Consider the following 20815-nt stretch of genomic DNA (forward strand, 5'->3'; position numbering starts at 1 on the left):
GGTGCAGCAAAGCACCCCAGCTGTCCTAAAGGTCCTGCAACAAAAGCAGAAAAACCCAGCTAGGAAAGTGAGGCACCCAGGGTCGCCATGAAAGGATTCTCTGTAATCACTGGAGCCTGATGATTAAGAGCCAGAGCAGAATCCTGACACTAATAGGAGCATATGTGTTGTCCTGAGGCTCTGTGGCTGTGCTACCCTTAACTAATTTAATGCAATTGCACAGCTGTTTAAAACCGCTATTCACCAGTACAGACAATTGGTGATAACAGCCAGAACAGTAAAAGTGTCTAAAGGGCAGAACAAACATGATAAATAACTTTCTTGCCATCCACTCTTGCCTTTCAGCCCTTGAACCGAGCGGCACATGCTGCTTTGCATGGGGACGCTGCCCCCCTCCACCTCCCAGCTCAGGCTCCTGTCACAGCTTGCTGCCGCTGCTGAACGGCCGGGTAGCTCTGCCGTAATCCCTCGCGTTCATGAAGGAGACGATTTCAGAGCTGCAGCTGTGGGAAGCTACAAGGCCTAGGAATAAAAGCATCAAAACTGAGTTTAGACACGCGAAACGTACGCCGCACTTTTGTCTGGAAGCATGCTGTGTTTTACCTAGGCTAAGGAATTAATTTCCCCACCTCCTGCAAAACAGGGAGTCAGTGACGGTTCTGCAGAGCCAAAGCTGATCACTCACCTGACGTGGCACTGCTGGGACCCCGCCAGCAGCCCCACGGCTCTCCATCGACCCGGGTCATGATTATTCAGCCACCCTCTGCCTGAAAACAAGGCATGTGCCATGTCCACATCTCTGTGAGTTGTATGTAAGTGGAGCTTCGAATGCTCCCCAGGCTTGGGCCTGGCAGCCCACACAGGACAACAGTCAGATTTTTAAAGTATAACAGGCCTGTGAGGAGAGATGGCCCTTGCAGGCCAATTTTCAGGAGATTAAAGGAATTAAAACTAAAAAAAAATCCCAATGCATAGCCTGTAGAGCTCTTGTATAGTTAAAGTGCTGGCTGGATGAAGCCTCGTTTTGTGTGCAAAGGAAGAAATTGCTTGCACTCAGTGAAAGCAGCTGGAGCTTGGTTCTACGTAGCTACATGCTGCTAAGAAAATCCAGAAAGAGAGAAAAAAAAAGTCTTTCTAACCTGAAAATGACTGGAAAAGGCAAGGCAAGGTGGTGTGAGTTAGAGATGGAGATGTCACGAAATGATAAAACTCACCTCTCTGTACCACCAAGCAGGCACTTAAAGATGCACTGGACTTGGAATCGCTGCTCACTGGGCAACATCAAACCCTTCCCGTCCAGCAAGCCCATGCTCTTGCTGTGGCATATTCTGCACCTGGCATTTGCATGAGTGTCAGTAGGAATCACACAGGTCTGCTCAGATAGCACAGGGGCAGGGAACAGATCAGTAGGTAAAGCAGAGAAGAGTACCCATAAATCATAAATAGAGAAAGATTTAATTATATGCTTGGTTAATACTTACAAACATTGAACTTGTTGTTAGATATGTAAATAAAGATGAAAATATGAGATGGGGGCTGCAATAGCCAAGCAAAGCCAAAATATAACAGGTTAGAGTATTTATTGTGAATTGGCATATGCTTGGAGTATGGAAGGGAGACACGCTACATAAACTGAAAGAATAAATAAATAAATATTGACATTGTTATACACCTGTTTAGCCTCTGGAGACCAGTGATTTGTGGGACCATATGTTGGACAAAATGAGACTGTTCATTGATAATTGTAAATGTGGTGACCCCTTGCAAACTGGATATTAAAAATATTAAGTAAATGGCACATTTTAATTATACAGTAAAGAAGCTGTTCTCCACCATTAAAAGACTGCAGCTGTCAGGAGGAATTGATCATATGACAGAAGGTAACATTTATTTGATAGTAGACCTTGGTAAATGACATCCCAAATGATCTTTAGATTCTCAGACACACACATTCCATTCAGACTTGTGCTTAACTGTGAAGCCTCAGTGTCTTTGTCCTTCACAAATTTTTGTGTGATCCTTATATACTACAGGGCTTGTTTGTTTTTTATTTTTGTTTTAATCTGCTTCACAGTATTTAAATTTCAAATGAAGTATTATTAAATGAGAAACTGTAAACGATGGAGTTCGGAATTGGAAGTCAGCACATTTGTTATTCTTTTTGCCAACGGTATCAAGTAAGTTGCATAATTACCATAGTATTATATCGTCTTTGTCAACATAAACACTACTTTCTCTCATCTTTGAAAGTGCCATTGGTGAACAACTGAACGTGCAGATTCCAAAGAACAGCAGCCCAGGAAGGAGCTGAGAGCATTCACAACGCCTTAACAAAGTTGCATAAGGAAATTAAATCAAGACAGGCAGCAAGTAGTCACCAGCAGAAATGCCAAATGCTCTCACATATATGCCTCTGCATCTGAGGCAGAGGAGAGAAACCATGGTTTTTGTAGCTTCCTTCCTGCCTATTGTGATCCGACTTTAAGACAAATGTGTGAAGGTAAAGCAGCAGCCCATGGGGATTGATTATTTTCACTGATCCAAAGAAACCCTTCAATATGCAGGGTTTGATTTTTCCCCTTCCACATCTGATTTTATGAAGTACGCGTTCCTTGTCTCACATTGTGCCGATCCTGTGGTGAGGCACTTGCAGAGTCTGAAGGTTGGGGCATGTGAAGTAAGGAGCTGGGAGAAAGCACGCCGCTATTCCATTGGAAGCAAATGGGAGCGTAGGCCCATAGAAAACTTCTTCCTTCCCTTCCTTGCTAACATCCAGCACCTGCAGGTCAAAGTACAGAAAATATTTCAGGGATCGCAGAAGGAATCTGAAACAAACCCATTGGCACAGGCTGCATAAATGTATTATTAATCCCGACAGAAAGAAAGTTTCAGATCACTTCTGGATTCCGGTTATGGATCTGGTGATTTATTGCAGTCGTTATCACCCAAATCTTATCTTAGCTGAGCTGCTTAGTAGCAGGCAGTGGCATTTGATGGTGCTTCCTGGCAGCAGAACATGCAGCCATGCAAGTAGAGAACAGAAATTCTAAACAGTTTGTCAGCTCGGTTTATAGGGAGCAAGGGAAGCTCTACCAAAGCTGGAAAGCTTTGATTCATACCTGACTGACTTAAGGAAAATTAAGCAGTACGGGAAAAAATGTATTTTATTCCGAAGATGAGAGCAAACTCAGACTTGCTGAATTTGAAGATAAAAGGGGGTAGTTTCATTGGTTAAAGCCAGGCACAACACCTACAGCTGAGAAAGGGCAGCACACGCAGCTCTGCCAGAGCACTCACTGTATTTCTTTTCCCTTTTACATCGGGACTGTCTCAAGCAGGCTGCCAGTTCACGACCAGTTTGGGGATGTGGACAAGTGTCCATTTTGAAAGCAAGATTCCAGGATGACTGTCACTTGTCACTAAGCAGTATTTACACCCAGGTGCAACACTGCAAAGTACCTGCTGGTTATAAACAAGCAGGTTGGTGTCATACAGCCACTGCTTTGATGCAGTGATGTTTGTTACTCCATTTAGAGCACAGTGCTTCAGGTAGCATTATCCGACCTGTCTGTGTGATGTTTTTCATTAACAACTGTTAGATGTGGTATCCAACAACTTAGGAAAACACAATTATACTATGACAAGAACATGGTTTTAACTGCTTATCTTGCATGATCTGTTCTTTACAAACTTATGCTAATGTGTGTTCATTATAAGATCAGCAGCTCAGCATCTGATACATTCCCTTATTATTCTAGGTCCAAATTCAATCCTTATGGGACAGTTTGGAGGTTAAATCCTAAAATCCTTAGTTGGAAGCTAATGAAAATGTTGTTTATCAGCAATAGTGCAGAAACTGAGACATAAACAAGAGTTTCTGTCTGTAACTGCCCAGCTGGTCACAAAGCAATGGCTGTGATGCAGATTTGCTCCACTCAGAAGAATGTAAGAAGATAAGAATCCCTAATTTCTGTATGGGAACATCTGAAAGACACAGATCTGCTGGTAAGCTGCTGTGACACAAGATGAGAGAGCAGAAGAGTTTATTGGACAACCCACTACCTACAGCGGGGATCAAAACTTCCATTCAAGCTTTGAAGCAGTAAGCGCTAGGGCAGGTTGCAGGCTGGCTGAACTCTGTCAAAGAACAACTCATTAACTCTGGCTGCTCTTCTGAAAGACAACTTGGAGAGAAAAAAAAATCACAAGAATGGCTGAAAATGTGTTAGCCCATGCCCCACTGTCCATTTCTGCACAGCTTTTCCTTCTGAATTCTACTGTGTACCCTGAGAATAATATATCCACTATTTTAGCCAAATCTTGTCAAAGGAGTGATTCCTCAATTCCTGCTTTCCTATAATACCTTACTTAGAAGAGTTACATCTAATGGCTAATCTGGAAATATTTTTTTGATATCCACATTATTTCCTCTCTGGCTTACAGAGATTCAGTGGCTGCATAAGAAACATCCTTAATCTCTCCACTTCACCTGCATTTTCCTTTTTGAATAACTTCAGTGCAAAGCATATCCTTGCAAAATTATTGGAAAAGACTTTAAAAGAAACCTAAATCACTCACCTGGATACATGCCAAAGGCTCATTTGTCCAAATCGAATAGCCGCCAACGAGATATATTCTACCATTGTGGACCGCGACTCCAGACTCATTTTGACCTAAAGCAAAAAAGGAAAGAAGCCACTTCCAATGTTTAATTAACCCTTTTTAACACTGAGTGCCAGAGTTCTGTAGTAAGATGCAAATGTACTTGGCAGCAAATTGAGAGTTTCAGAATTCACAACTTGCAACAATTGAGGTGAAGTGTGAGGGCTGTTCTCCACTGTCTGTGGGAGCACAGGACAGGGCTGTCCAGAGAGAGACCACAGATGAGCCAGGTCACAGATGTGCAATAAACTGAGGCTGTGCAGGGGACCATCTGCTCTCTTCTCAACGTTTTTTGTGTGCTTGTACTTTGTAGGTAATGGGTGAGCTCCCCGCCTGCCTCAGCTTCTGTCGCACATCTAACAGGCATGTAAGCCAAGGGAGTGACCTCCCCTCACCGCCTGCCCATACCCATGCAGCCCCCTCGCTCCTACAGGCACAAATATGGTGCAAGCTCACTCCCATAGCCATGGTCTTCTTAAATTCACAAGTTTTGAAGGGTAAATACTGCCTTAAAAAAAATAAAATCTGCACTATATGGTACAACAGACACAGAGAAAAATTTAGATGGCTTCTCCTGGTGCTGGTTGTGGGAACAACCCACCAGGTCATGTCCGAGGAGAGGCTGTTGTCTCACAGCACTAAGTGATATAGGGTCAGCTCCAGAACAAAGGTGCCTACAGTGCCAGCACTTTTGCAATCGCAAATTAGATGTCCTTCTCCAAGGCAGTCAATCCCTCCAAATAATAAAATATAATAAGTAATGGAGAGCAAAAGGAATACAAAACACTAGTTTTGTTTTACAATGTATAACTCTTTCTTTTCAGTCCGTGCCTCTCTCCCCTGTGTCCACAAAGGGCTCTGATGACCTAACTCAGAGACAAGCAACCCTCCTGAAGATCCTTGAGATTAAGAAACCCAGAGCAGTATCCTAAAAAATAAAGATACCATCAGAGCATTTTTTAAATCTTTCAGAATGAAAATGACATGACTGTTTTATTTGTCAGGCATTCATTTCTCTGACATGCTGCCAGCTATCCTAAGCTTCTAGTTAAGTTCCTACATCTTTTCAGTGGTAGATCTTAGAAGTGAATGCAACACCAAATCAAGGCAATGAGAAGTGAGGTAGGCTCAGTTCTAGGATTTCTATAGCAGTCTGTGCTGAAACCTAGTGGCTGACAAAGCTGTTACTAAGGGAGCTCCAAGTCTGCTGCAGAAGAAAATGGCCCCGACATTTATGTTGGCTTATCCTGGAAATGCATTCTCTTCTGCAAAGCTATTGTTGGTGCTGCTCTGAGAATGTGTCACATGCCTGTCTCTCCAAGAGATCTGAATGGTAGTACCTCTGGGAATCATATCAGGTGGTGGTGAAATTAAATGGACTGTGTTCCTCCTCCTAATGACTGTCATCAGGAAGTCCATAGATCCCATAGCTATCCGAACTACTCAACTCATCCCTGATCTGACAAAATTCCAACCAAGACACCTCCTTTAGAGAAATTTATGAAGATACTATCTAGAAATAAGTGATGGTTAATAGATTTCAGTATAAGCCCTGCTCTAATACATCAGCAAGCAGAAAGCTCTATAAAATTATGTTATTACAGTAGAAATGCATCTGCCTGTTGGACACTTAGAACAGGGAGCTAAATCTAATGGTGCATACAAGCTTTTGGAGAGTCAAAAATAAGTACTGTTGGTATTCTTTGACAAAGTATCTTTGATTGTCTCATTAAATCAGATTTATGTGCATCATCTTAAAAATTTAGCCTAGTGTCCTAAAAAAAAATGCTTTCCTGAACAATGAATGTTGAAACAGTAATCTAAAGTCTCTTGTGGGCCAACTATGGTCCCTGCCATCCAGAGCCAACTGAGGTGAAGATGTGTAGTTCCACATACCAAAGGCATCTAAAGGGCAAAGAATTGATGTTTTACTTTAACGGTAGCAATTTTCCTCTTTTGGTATACAATACTTGCCTGTTAACATGTTGAAGCTGCAACGTGTCCACTGGTCAGTGTCTATGCTGTAAGAATCTATGTGCCGAACCAGGATCCGGTCATTGTTGTAGTCCAGGTCATTCCCACCTAACACGTACAGTTTCCTTTGGACAGCAGCCATGGAGTGATACACTCTCCTCTGCAGCATTGGGCTACGGCTCAACCACTTATTCTGGAAACAAAGAGACAGAAGTTGTCTCAGCACTGCTTGTACAACAGCATTAGCACTTATTGGTGTTCTCCTTACCCCTGGCTGGAAATCCTGGGTGTATATACTTGTGTTATTCATATGTTAAAAATGCATATTGGTTACAACATGGACTAGATATAATGGACTTTCAACACATGGTTTATACTTCTCACATTTAAATATATTAATTTAATCGTATTTCGTGTTCTGTTTTTCTGTTTAGCTCCTCAGGCTTCAAAGTTTTTTTACTTCTGCAGAATTCAGTAGCAAATACTCCTTAAGCAAGACTATTAGATGTCTCCTTTGTATACCACGCTAACATATCTGTACCAACTAGCTCTGTTGAGAGAGAAGAGAGATTCTTCTACTTTTCGTTATTCAGAAGCTTATTTGATCTTATCCTTGGGGAGCGAAACAACAGGGAAAAATAATTTCCTAAAGAATCTTCTGAAGTGATTCATGTATTTGGTTTTATGCTAACCCTTTATTTGTGGGCACTCGCAAAGTAGCATCCTTTTGCATATTTTTCCTCCTGGTTAACAATATTCAAGAATTCTACTTTTTGAGGGTGGGGGCACAGGAAAGACAAGGGATTACAGCACGGTATTTTAAATGCAGGAAAACAATTGCTCCTGCCATGCTTGGAGAATCAAAACAACCTGACAATCAACAAGATTAATTTATTTAAGTGGAGGAAGTTAAAATCTGTGAGGAAATTCTTTGTGTTGCACGTGCTAGCGCTTGCGGTAACTCAAGAGCCTCTAATAACACTGCCTTTTAACCTCCGCAATCTATAGCTATACATTTCAATGTGTAATAGTTGAATATTAGGCATTAATGTTTGCATTAGTAGTCCAGTCTCTTAACACGAGGCTATAGACACCATCTGCTTTGCAAAGCCTGCCTGCATCCCCTGATTATATCTTTAGCTTCCTCCACTGCAGTGCCTGCCAGGTGAGCCGCCAAGCACTGCAAAGGCAAAGAAACTGAGGGGCCTGGTGGGGTCATTTCTAATAAGCCAGCGTGTGAATACTAATCAGTGGTGGGGAAGCAGAGGTCACCCCAGCCGGCTTGTTGGCAGGTAGCTGTGTGCTCTGTGGCAGATGGCAGGCATTATCGACTCGCCACAAAGGCCTCGCGCAGAAGCGAGCACGAGCGCTGAATGATGGAGTTATTGAGATTCTGTGCAAGATGCAAGCAGATGTGATGGTTTCCAGTACCCACCGTAAACAATATGCCAGCAGAATTTTTAAAAAGAGCATGTGTGTACAAACATGAAGCAGACCTCATTTGAAGAATGCGAGCACACACTTCCTCTTTAACTCTTTACACGTCGTGCTGGCCTTCTTGCTACTGGCACCGAAGTTGCTGCTCATATTTTGGGGGGCAACTTTCAAAGCTGTGTCAGCAAATAAAGAGCTGAAGCAAAGGACGAGGGACAGAGAGACAGGATCTAAATAGAAGCGTCCCCCTCATAAGCAAAATAAGATTGCTGCCTGTAATTACCATGTCTTTGGGTTTGGGACAGATTTGGCATTTGTATAATCGATGCCTAAAACTGCAACTCAAAAAGGATGAGGCAGGTTTGTCAGTGCCTGCTTTCAGCTTCAGCACCCATATGTGGTATGCCTTAAAAAGTCAATGGGGACCACAGCGAAGTGTCTCCTGGCAGAATTTGGTTCCAAATACAGCAATCAAAGGCTCTATCCTGCAATCAGAGAAGTCAATACCTTTCTGTGCAGGTGTAAATCAAGCTATGCAACTCTGATTGCAAGCTTAGGACTTTTATTTCCTAATACAAGCAAGAGGGCATAACCATGCCCTAACCCTCTGAAATGGTTACTGAACCATGCTAACCTAATCAAAACACATACATTATGTATGAAATAATCCCTAAAAGATATTTTTGGTGCTTGGGTAATGAAATGATAGGCACCCTTGCAGTCAGCAGAATAAGTCACCGGCAGGTAGCACAGTTCTGAAAGTATGCAGAAAACAAAAAGCCTGTATATATATAATTGAAAGCAGAAATGTCAATGACAAGAAGCAGTTTTGTGACACTGACTTTGAGTCATACGTTGCCCAGGGCTGCTGAATTACAAAAAAAAATAAAATAAAATAAAATAAAAATGAACAAGCCAAGTAAATACTGATAAATAGAAGGGATTTAAAACACATTTATTCTAAGTATTTAATCTAAGATATTTCTAGCACCTACAGGCTTCAAAAATGTAAAAAGAAGTCGGGGTGTCCATTACTCTGTTAAACATACACATCTGTACAAAGTGAATTTAAAATACCACCAACTCAAATTAAACTTAAGGAATTATTGTATTTTATGCATTTGCTAACAGACCCTTTATAAGCAAAACACATGAGAAAAACACATACCACACAGATACTCACCTGCTTGGGATCATAGACCATAAGCCTGTTCTGATACTGTGCAGTGTTTGTTACTCCCCCTATGAAAGAGTTTATACAAGTTAATTTTTTCCATCTTAGCGAAACCAGCACCAAGATCGGATACAGCAAAATAACCATTTGTGGGGTCCATTTGCTGATAGGATTACACTGCATAGCCCCAGTTACACTCACATGCATCTGCACTTTTTAATCTGGTTACAAGGTATTAATTAGCAGGTTTGTCAAACATATAGAAACATGAAACAGAAACAACCCCAGTCATTGCCCTGTAAAGCTAATTCTGTTGGCTATAAACAAGACAAAAATCGGTTTGTTAAGGAATGACTGTGTGTTCAGCCATCTCCAGAGCCCCGTCCCTGCTGCCAGGAGCAGGCAGTGCCCAACATCCTTTAAAAACAAGGAAGTGGCTCTGCACTGCAGGGGAGGAAGTGGTAAGAGGGGAGCCATGCTCAAACAAGACTAGTGGCAACACCAATGCCAACAGGATGGCACAGCGCAACCCTCTGCAACTGCATTCCTGTGTGTCTTTGAAGAGAATTACATATTTATTATATTCATCCTGTATTGCAGATACAGATGTATTGCAAAGACTTGGTTGTAATTGAGTTACAACCTGACTTATGTTGGGAGGTTCCTCCACAGTGATCAGGAACCATGCTAAGCACTCAGCATACGAATTTAGCAATAACCTCTAAAAAGCAAATTATAAAGCCCAGAACAGACTCTCACACAGCTAGATGTCACAAAATAACTATTTAGCTCAACACAGAACATGTCTAATGCCTGCTCATCCTGCACTCTGAGGGTTTTAAATGGTAAATCTCACTGAGACAACTGGTGGAAAAGCCCATCTGTCTCAAAGCTGCAATCTTAGCTGAGGAAACGTATTCCTGAGTGTGCTCAAGTGTCCTACGAGCTTGGTGCCTCTGCAGCTCTGCCACCAGTGCCATCCCTGCTCTCTCCCCACACGGGGCTATGGGGAATTAGATGCTTTTATACCCATATACATGTCTCAGCATGCCTCCATGCATGCTTTTGGTTCAGAACTGTGCTGACGTTATGGACCCCCCCCACACACACACCTCTATCCCATCGTTTCATTTTGTGGAGCAGTACTGATGAGCGGTATCGGTACTCCCCTTTTCTGGAAGATGTTCAGCCAGAAGCTCCACTCTGGATGTGCACCAGCTCTGCTTCCATTCCTGTGCAATAACAACCAGTCTCTGTACCTGAGTGCTGGGAGTATTCAGTCCAGAGTACCGGAGTAAATCTACCGCAAAGCAAAACATGCAGACTGTACATAGCTTAGACACAGAGGACTTGGCACCAACGTTTTACCTGCTGCTCTGCTCCTGTTGGGGTGAATTACTTGCTAATAACAGTCCTAATGCTTAAGGATGAAATGTCAGATTGCTGTTTTGGAAACTGAAAGTCGCAGTTGTTTGGATGGTTTCCTCCAGAACACTAACCTACAGGAGATGCATCAGGAACACAGTGCTGGGTCTCTTACTCTCACTCAGAAAGAACACCACAACTTGGGTGGAAAGATGCGGAGGGAGAAGACAAAGAATGGGGTCACTTCCTTATGAAATAATGAAATAATCCAATAAGCGAAATTATTTTCCCCTCTTCACAAAAAGCCCCTCATATCAAGTACACAGCTTACATTTTTTCCTTGCAATATTGCTCATCTGTGGTGTTTTATCATTACATTCCCTTCACATACCGCTCTTCACTTTTAGATTAATCTGCCAAAATGAGATGCTAAGGATTTGCATACAGATTTGACTACACAAAAATAGATCTGGAATTAATAACAGTCTCTATATGTTTTAATTTCTTCTAGACTGGAGTACCCTTGCCTCCAGCAGTATTCTTGGCTTTGAAAGTCATCAAGCTGATTTGTCTGCTCTTAGGTTATGATGCCACATGCTGCTACACTGTCCCCTGCAATCAAAGTGCTTGCAGAGATAGATTCCATGCCTTCCCCTAACAAGTATATTTTATAGATTGGCAGTTTTGATCTCCCCTCCCCAGGGAGATAATCTGCATCTTAACAGGTTTCTATAGATACATCTGTCATTAAATATGCCATCTTATATCTGCATCAATTTTCAAACTCGAGTTCCTCCTAACTTTGAAGTGCTATAGCAAAAGTTTAAAATTTTCTGCCAAAATTCACATTTAACAAGTCTGTAATGTCCTCTTGAACTATTCTTTTAAAAATACTCCAGGCAGCTGGGAAAGGGCAGAAGAAGATTAATATGTCTCCTAAAAAATAGGACAAGGAAAAAAAAGTTTAAATGCTACTAAAAATAATACATACTTTCTCTCAGAAAAAAAAACTGGGGTAATCCTAAGATGAATTTCTTCAGCTGCTCAGCAGAGCTTTCTAAGAGGAGGGAAGGGCGAGGTATGGGAATGGCACTTGAAGATTTGAAACTACAAACCATGTCATGGAAGTTGATGTTAAGCAATAGCAGCTAATGTGGTAGAGAATCGATTAAAGAAAGTGAAAAAAAAATCTGCCTGGGGAAATGGCAGCAAAACGCCCAGTTTGGTCAGAGCTCAGTGAGTTTTACAAAGCAGGAGTGATGACCACACCAATGACAAGACAAGACAAGCGATGACAAGAGCGGTTTGCTTTGCAGACTAGGATTTCGGGGAGGCGAGGAATGCCCTCAAGACAAGCCTGGCTCTTTCTCATTCTTGCAGCTGTGGGACTGCACTCCTGGGAAGCCCAGCACCAACCCTGTGGGCTTGCAAATGTGTTTTCACTGCCACAGCCACTGTTGCTCACTCCTGTTGCAGCAGATGCTGTAAAACAGGACACAAACCCTGCTTTCTAAGCCCTCCAAAACCCATAACCTCCCAACTTCCCTGCTGCGTGGAGAAGGTCCTGGAAGTCCAAGATCCCCCATTTGTCCACCCCTGCCCCAAACATGCACAATGTTTGTTACAGCCCCCAAACCGTCCACAAAGTGCACTGAAAAATGCCTTCCATAAAGCCACCTCCAAAAGGAGAAGGGTGGTAGGCTGTAGGTTTAACACAATTTTCCCAATCAAACATTTATAATCCATATTTATAACGTGTCCTAGCAAGACCCCCATCTGACTTGAGAAATCTCATTCAATCCAAATCCCACAGAAAATCTCACCACTCTCTCCGAAGTCCCCAAGTGCTAGGCTGTGCACACGAATCCGACTTTGCTGGGAGATGTGTAAAACCACATGTTGGCAAAGAGCTCCCCGTGTGTATTCCTTCCAGCAAATACATGGAATATATCGAAACTCATGAAATGCGCCCTGTGGTACTCTGCTGTTCTAAAATAGAAATCTCTCCACTCTCTCATGCCCGTGTGTTAAACACAAGATCAGCCTTCCTCAACACGCGAGCCCACTGCCTTTTACTCAGGTGCAGTGAGGGCAGCTGAGCTGGAGCATCTTCCACCCCAATGAAATCCCTGAAAGACACCAATGGTAGCTCCACATGGTGCTGTTCCTCTCTGGATGAAATCCGGATGCCAATAAGAGGGGCACAAGCCCTATTTTTTTTTTGGATTAAAAAAAAATTAATCTTTAAAAACAGATGTTTACTATCAATCTATAAAGAATCAATGACATCAAACCTAAAATATCTGTGCTTGAAAGGTGTGAGATCCACTATCAGTATTCAAAGATAGTAATAATAAAAAAGAAACAATGTCCCATATGCAGACTAAGATGGGGTTACAGAGCCCCTATAGATGGCAATTTCTGTGCCAGCTGCACCACAAAACTGGGTTTGGTCAGATACTGTAGTCTCCTATTTATTCCAGATCTATTTTTCATAAAACAATATTATAGGCATTTACCTGAGGGGAGAACCCTCCTCGCATCATATAGCACACATAATAATAGTAAGGTAGCACTTTTCATGCCAAATCACTTGCACACTCAATAACTCTCTAAGATACGTGGTCATATCCTTGGTCAAAACCTCAGCATTAGGGGAAAAAAAAAAAGAAAAAGTCTTGAAATTATAAACTTCAGTCTTGATTTCTGAAGAAAAAATAAGTTGTTAAATAAGAAGGACAAGATGTGACTTTAGCTGACACACGGGTCAGTCAACTCAGGCCTCTGTGAAACCACAGCCTAATGCTGGGCTTCAGACCGCGCTTCTCATATGCTCCTCTCCCAAGCCCTTTACCAGGAAGAAAGCCTCCTTATCCCTTGCTGCAGATGCAGAAACGGCACCAAGCTGGCAGAGGCTTCCCCATCTCACCCCGGTCTCCACGTGTGGGGCACCTCCAGGGGAGGAGGATGGGGGATGCATGTAAGGAAGGTCTCCAGATCCGCATGCATGCGCCACGGGGGATGAAGGGAAGTGGGCACCGTTCAGGCTCTCACCCTCAGGGATGTTTCCCTGCTTCTATAGGATGCAACTGTCAGGGATGGTGAACTCCAAAGGGTTTGGTGCCGTTTATGTCTCTTTCACTCAAACGCTTTGCTTGAAGCATGTGGCATGCAATTCGCTTGTGAAATGGGTCAGGGTGTCAGATGTTAACTGCGGCCTGCAAGATTCATCTCTCTATAAAATTTCAAAACCATCTGCCCGATGCCATACTGTCAATGCAGAGGACTTATTTTAATGAATTCTCATACACTTTTTAAAATAAGAAAATAAAATTAAATAGAGGGCTGTGAGAAAAAAAAAAAAAAAAAAAAGAGAGAGAAAAAACGACAACACAAATATAAAAATATGTTCCACAATATATGGAGCTCAGAAAACTTGAGAGCTGAACCCATTTTTGCTCTCTAGAGGATAAGATTAGCTCCAAAGTGCAAAACTGGTGAGCTTTGGGCAGGTAACAACCCCAAAGGGGTGGTGGCAGCTTAGCAGTCCCTCCATAACCTGAGCCACTGACCTCCCAGCTCCCAGTTGTCCATGTCTGCATGCCCTTGGGCACCATTTTGTTACCACACTTCCCTTCCCTGGCGTCTTTGCCAGGATTTTATCCTCTGTGATTTTTGATTCCTTCTCGTGTTTGTCCCAAAGGAAAGCTAACAATGAACCCCAACAATAATAACAGAAAACCCTCAAGTCTAGTCAGCCTTTGATTAGAAAAGCCTTAGAAGACATGGGCTTGTAGTGGGGCACTAATGCTTTGACTAAAAAATAAGTAAATGATTTGCATGCAAGTCATGTTTTGATGACTCTCTCCACAAATACAAGGACTAAAAACTTATATTATCACTATTTAACTTCTTCACTTACTAAAAAAAAAAAGGACAAATTTTCATTGCTGTAGTGCCAGCTGGTAGCATCAGACTGACTTTGAGAGCTCTTGCTGATGACCTGTATTTCCAAGAAAAAGCTGCAGGGATATAGCTCAGAAACTGAAACTAATTTTTTAATTACTTAATTTTAAACCACATACTTAAAATTAGGTTCCCTCCTGCATTACTGATTACTCTTACACTAACACCTCATATATGATGGTAAAACAGCAGCTTTTTTCAGTAGTGACTGTTGGTATTTCAGCACAATAAAACTTCCCTCTGTACTATTCCCCTAGCCCTGGATATACATATACACAGTTAGTTTGTGGCCCTCAGCAATTAGTTAATAACAAAAATCTAGCTACAGTTACAGCATCCCCATCTACCTTTATTTAAAAAATAATACATAAACACAATTTTCAATCTGTGAATATGTAATGCAAACCACTACTCGAAAGTATTGCAGAATATGTTCCCGTAATCCACACTCACATGTCAGAATCTAGCAACTCCAAGCTGCTAAGCATTTTCTCCAAAGCTATACGGGATACAACCAAAAAGTCCCGTCTACTGCCAAAACTTCGCTCCTTCCTGCGACTATCACATGCTCTCAGTTTTGCAACACTAGCTGTGTTGATACACTTTTCAAATACAAATACTGGTAAAATATGGCTTGTTTGTTTGTTTTTCCCATTTGTTCAGTTCATCTAATAGACTTTTATGAATCCATTAAAGGCATATCCTTGAACACAATATCACACTGCTTCATTATATAAAGCAGACAGCACTTGAATGTACAGGTAAGCATGCATTTCACTGACATAACTAGGCACATTAATTAATCCCCAGCACAATATCCCTTTTCCTAACATATCAGGAAAGATTAAAAGACTTATTCATCAATCTCATATTTCACTTTAAAATCTCTAACAAATCGGGTAGAGTTTCTTACTTGTTTTTAGTAAATGATTTTTTTTTTTTTTTTAAGAAATTTAAAAACTTTTTTTTTCATGTACTAGAGACCAAATTCTGATGAGTGTTTCTAGAGCTCTCTCAATAAAAACTATATGGCATAAAACCACACAAATATGTTCATCACAATTTCCTAAAAACATTGTTTTCCAAAAATAGAAACTGTCAAATGTAAACCATTTAAGGGGAGCGAAAAAATAAAAAATCAAGACACAGAAGTAGTAGCATCCATGTGCTTCAACCTGCCCATCACAGGCACTCATCTCTTTCCACCAACAGAATAGAGAAGGTAATGAACAAACAGGGGACTGATCTGAACACCCAAAATCAGAAATCCTCTTTCTGCACCATACCCAGGTCTCAAAGCACCCTATGTGCACACTTCAGGATTAACACACAACACAAACTGTACGAGACTCCTTCAAAGCCAATTGTAAAGAAAGTGGCCCAAAATGCCTGCCGGGGACCACTATGACTCCTTGCATTCTCTCACGCCTTTCTTTCCAAACATATCAGTTGTGATTTCAGTGTGTACGTATTAAAATAGGTCTCTGCTACTTCCCCTGCCAACATTTGGGAATCCACTACGCATATGGGCAGAGAGATGCATCTGCAAGGAGCTCCACTAACCTCAATGACATATGTTGAGAAGCACAGTGAAGGCCTAAGGAGCTAACAATCTTTTATTCATGCATCATCTCTTCACCAGAGGGATCCCAGACCATGCTAAAATCCCCCGAGGCTATCTGCTGTGAAGGCAGCAAATGCTGAACATTTTCTTTAAGTGCTGGTCCCATTTACTCATTAACTTCCTTGATAGATATTACAACTTTATAACCTTCCATGACACACTTCCTACTAAAAGATGTTGTTTTTTCCTGTCACACCATCTGTAGACAGCACCGATCTTGTTCCAAAGCAACTGATACCAGAAAAGTCACTGCAAAGACTGATGACACAACGTCCCCAAATTCCATCATCGTGTACATGTAAAATAAAAGGTATATCAGATCAAGTTGCAAATGATATGTTAGTTTAAGATCACAAGGCTTATACTTTCATCTAGCTGTACCATAATGCTATGATTACAACCAGGCAGTCCTGCGCATGTTACTGACAGTCAGAGCCAAGCAGAATTTCTGACAAAGGTCATCTTGGCCTGTTAATACACCCTTAGGAGCAAGTGGGAGGAGTTCATACACCTGCCTTCAAGCTCCGCACCTACACAAGCCAACAAGCGCTTATTTCTCCATTTCATTATCAGAAACCAACACAATAGTACCTGATCATACTACAGAAACTGGATTTTGTTTTTAGCAAGCACACAGACTTTGTAATTCAAAATTTGTAAACAAGGGCATTATCATTTTAATTCATGATGATTTATGAATGGCGAGTGGAGGTAGTACACATGATATGTGCAGCTTTGAAACACAGAGGGATTTTTAGTAGAAGTAGACAGGTGTGTTATGCCCCTATATTTCTAATCAGGCTTGATTACATGCTTCTGTTCTTAAATTCTTTGAAATAACCAACTCCTAAGGCAAAAGTTATCCTGACACACAAACCAAAGATGATTTATTAGTTTTACTCAAGACCGTATTTTGGTGTTTTGTTAGTACCTCAAACTGTGTGAAACGTTTTCTACCTGATATCCAAAGAAGACCATCCACCACATATCCTGCATGGCATGAAAGCGATCGATCAAAGGACTGCACAAAGGTCCACTTGTTCTTCTTGGGGCAGTAGCACTCCACAGTAGGCAGAACTTGGCGCAACTCATTTCTGCCCCCTACCGCATAGAGGTACTCGTCCACTGCTCCCAGCACAAAGTGCTCCCGACAGTTCTTCATCGGAGCTATCTCGGCCCACGAGTTGGTGCGGGGGTCATAGCGGCAGGCAGTTCTCACCGCACAGGTGCGGCCCGTGGAGTGCTCGGCCTCTCCACCAGCTACAAAAAGAAAGTCTCCCATGACAGCCACACAGTGGTGACTTCTCCCTACTGGCATGGGCGCTAGCTCACTCCAGTTTGCAATCCCTGCAATGTGAACGTTTTCTTGATCGACTGGGTTGAAGTATCGCAACTCCTTCACTTTACAGACTTCACGTTTTTTCCCACCAATAATGTAAAGAGTGTCTGACTGGAAGCGAGGTTTTGTCCTTCTGGTTTGCCAAACTGGCTGTGCATAGATGCTTTGGTGGTAAGCCAAGGCCTCGTTAACAAGTGCTGTCGCAGTTTCACTGGCTTGGACAAGAGGATGAGAAAGAGCTACAGTATGCAGAGTATCCACGTCCATAAGGCCAAAGCGGACATACTGGAGAAGCTCATCCATGTACTGGTAGCGGCAGTTGTGCTCCAACCACCTCACGGCCAGCTAGAAGTAGGGGGGAGGAAGGGAAAAACAAAACACCAATTATTCGTATACAATTCTGTCAAAGTTTGGCCTTTTGAAAAACTGTGTTTGTATTTCAAGAACTACGTACCTGCACCAAGAGCGATATAAGTCAGTATGAAAAGTACTCATGAATGCATATGACTCAACACAAAACATACATACTAATACTCCACCTATAATATAACTCAAAGCACTCTATTGCACCATTCCCAATCCCCCACTCCCCCAAAGAATTTCTACATTATCAGATTGCAATACGGCTATGCAATACTCCTGCTGTGCAAACAGTGATGATGTAGGAGAACACAATTCAGGAATCAAGCTGCTAGAGCAGTAGTACAAATGTTGGGACTATGCAATCTTTGGAGACCATGGGTCCACTAGAAAGAAAAGCAAGAACCTGGTTAGATGATTTAAAAAAAAAAAAAAAAAAGTCCTTTCTCTCTTCCACCTTTCATTCTACTTATGACAAAATATAGAAGAATTATACAAAATACATAATAAATCCTTCAATTTTTCTTCCTTCTTCATTTATATTATTCATAAAATGAAGAGAAGTGTCAGGGGTCCCCAGAAATTAAAGGCAAAGAAGAAAGATGCAGAGAAGAGGTTCTGATGGTCTCTGAAATGGCTTCAGCAATTGCAATTGGTATGAATAGTCAAAAATAAATGGAGACTTTAAATTACATAAAGCATACTGAATCCGACCAAGTCTGTAAAGAGGCCAGGAAAGGCCTAAGCCATTTCAGGAAAGCTGTAAGGTATTCTTGCAACTCTCCATTGTTGAAGACACCCTAATTTCCTTAGGGAAACTGACCCCATGCTCAGGTATCCTCTTCAACAGATTTTCCTTTTACTTGTGCCGGAGCTCTAAACCTCTCCACTTGCTTGATCCATTTTCCACCTTAAGGTTTATAACCCTAAACCCAGGAACCACCAGTCCAACACTTGAATTTGATGATCCCACCTGTCCAGGATGAAAAACAGTCTGCTACCTGCCTTGTCTCCTCCATCTTCAATGCATTTGAAGACATGTATTAAAGTTTCCTCTTCTCTGAATGACAAAGTTTGCTACCTTAAACTGGGTAAAATCTTCCTCTTAGGGCTGTAGTAGTAATGAATAGATCAGGAAGATCATTTTGATTATAACAGTCTATGCCATTCTTGTTTGTATATCCCTACATTAGACTGTTAACACACTATGACATTGCTGTTTTATGTTTAAGATTATGACCTACTCCTATTCCCACCCCTTTTTCCGCAGAACTTCCACAGTGTTGTGCTTCCTCTGTCACTATTGAACTCTACTATTTACTTCAGGCCACTGCTCCAATCTGTCAAGATCACTCTCAATCCTAATTTTATTTTAAAAAGCGCTTGAAGACCATTCCACCCTCTGATTGTCTGAAAACATAAAAAAAAATAAAATATTATTACATCAGCCAAGTCATTAAGGAAGACATTGAATAGTTCTGAAAGAGAACAGGCACCTCTACTTGGTACTTCCTGTCATCCTGACAAAGAACTCTTGAGTTTCTAACTATTCATGCAATAAGAAGAGTTTAATCTAAAACTCACTGCCCTGTACTGATGACACGAATGTCACATGAAACAGCTGGAAAGAAAGATTCCTATCTATTAAAAGCTTTCATATAAGCATGGTGTATCAACTTTATTGTTGCTTCTGTACTCTGTCAGAGAGGGGAGATGACAAACTAAAACCACTTTGGTATTAAGATTAATTTGAAGCACTTTTTCTGCACTGTTGTACTCAAACCCTGTGAAACAAAGGATCAATGAAGGGCATCAAAATTGCAACTGTAATTCAGTGAGTTAAATGCTGAATTGAGTTTCAAACTGAGCATTACCTATACATGTTTAGGCTTGTTAGTAAAATGGAGTTAATAAAATATATTAGAAAGTGCTTATGGACTTGAAACCATTGAGGAATATATTCACATGTTCTAAATCCACCAAATCCACACATCTAGTGTCTCCTACTGAGAGGTTATAGGTAACTCCCAACAGCATGTCTTAGGATGTGTGTGCATCATTTGTCCAAGTCTTTGGAGGCACTTAACTTGCATCACTGACTAGATGCTTGAATTTCAAGTGGAACTCAGACTATCTTCATACTGACTGAATGATTTCTGGTTTGCTATATTAAAGAAGAATTCTCAAAACTTACTTTTCCTACCTGTCATCACTCGTGTCCAACAGATTGGTTTCTTTTGCTTAGAGTTCATGACCTTATGCTTATCTAAAACAGTGTTATCACCTGTGCTTTAATGACAGATATTACAGACTCATAAAAGATATACGCTGAGGAAAATAAGGTCCTGGTAACCATAAGGCTTTTAAAGGAAGTTTAACATCAATGCCTGTTAATATCTTAAAACTTCATGCTTCCTCTTTCTTTTCTTCTCACCGCCACCTCTTGCCCCATCCAGCAAATACTACATAAACAGTAAAACAACACTACATACATTCATACTTTTCACTATCTGCATTCATTTGTACATATGGGATGTGTGAAGATCTGCAGCAGAAGGGATGGACATCTCCACTGCAATACATTTTCTCTGCTTCTGCATCAAGTTTGGCAAAAGCAACCTGGTTCACACTGAGTTTGATCTGTACTGAAAGTATTCCTGGAGTAGTTGTAAAAAAAAAAAAAAGCTTCACTGAAATCAGTAATGCTTAACATTTCTCTAAAATCACAAATTTCTAAACCACCATAGCAATGGCATAAAGTGACACAAATATTCTGTTGGCACTCACTGGAGATGTACAATCTATTCCCGGCCTTGAACCAAGACTTTCTCTGTCTTTTCCTACACTATTTCATCCCCAGCCATCTGTCCTGCATCTTTCTCTTCATTTATGAAAACTTTTAAATCTTTCTATATTC

At 41.4% G+C, this 20815-nt stretch overlaps 1 protein-coding gene across 12 annotated transcripts in view; it reads right to left on the reverse strand.

Moving 5' to 3' along the window:
- Window positions 1–1436: 1436 nt before the first annotated feature.
- Window positions 1437–20815, reverse strand: part of KLHL32 (kelch like family member 32) — a 121862-nt gene continuing 102483 nt past the window's right edge. For all 12 annotated transcript variants that reach the window (XM_038177073.2, XM_038177071.2, XM_038177076.2 and 9 more), the window contains 5 exons: window positions 17157–17883; window positions 9254–9312; window positions 6637–6829; window positions 4579–4673; window positions 1437–2779 (listed from right to left, as the gene is read on the reverse strand). In XM_038177073.2, coding sequence (XP_038033001.1) covers window positions 2618–2779; window positions 4579–4673; window positions 6637–6829; window positions 9254–9312; window positions 17157–17883 — 1236 coding nt within the window. In that variant the 3' untranslated portion in view covers window positions 1437–2617. The remainder of the gene's footprint in view (window positions 2780–4578; window positions 4674–6636; window positions 6830–9253; window positions 9313–17156; window positions 17884–20815) is intronic.

Source organism: Anas platyrhynchos, chromosome 3, assembly GCF_047663525.1.
Source record: "Anas platyrhynchos isolate ZD024472 breed Pekin duck chromosome 3, IASCAAS_PekinDuck_T2T, whole genome shotgun sequence".
Lineage (NCBI taxonomy): Eukaryota > Metazoa > Chordata > Aves > Anseriformes > Anatidae > Anas > Anas platyrhynchos.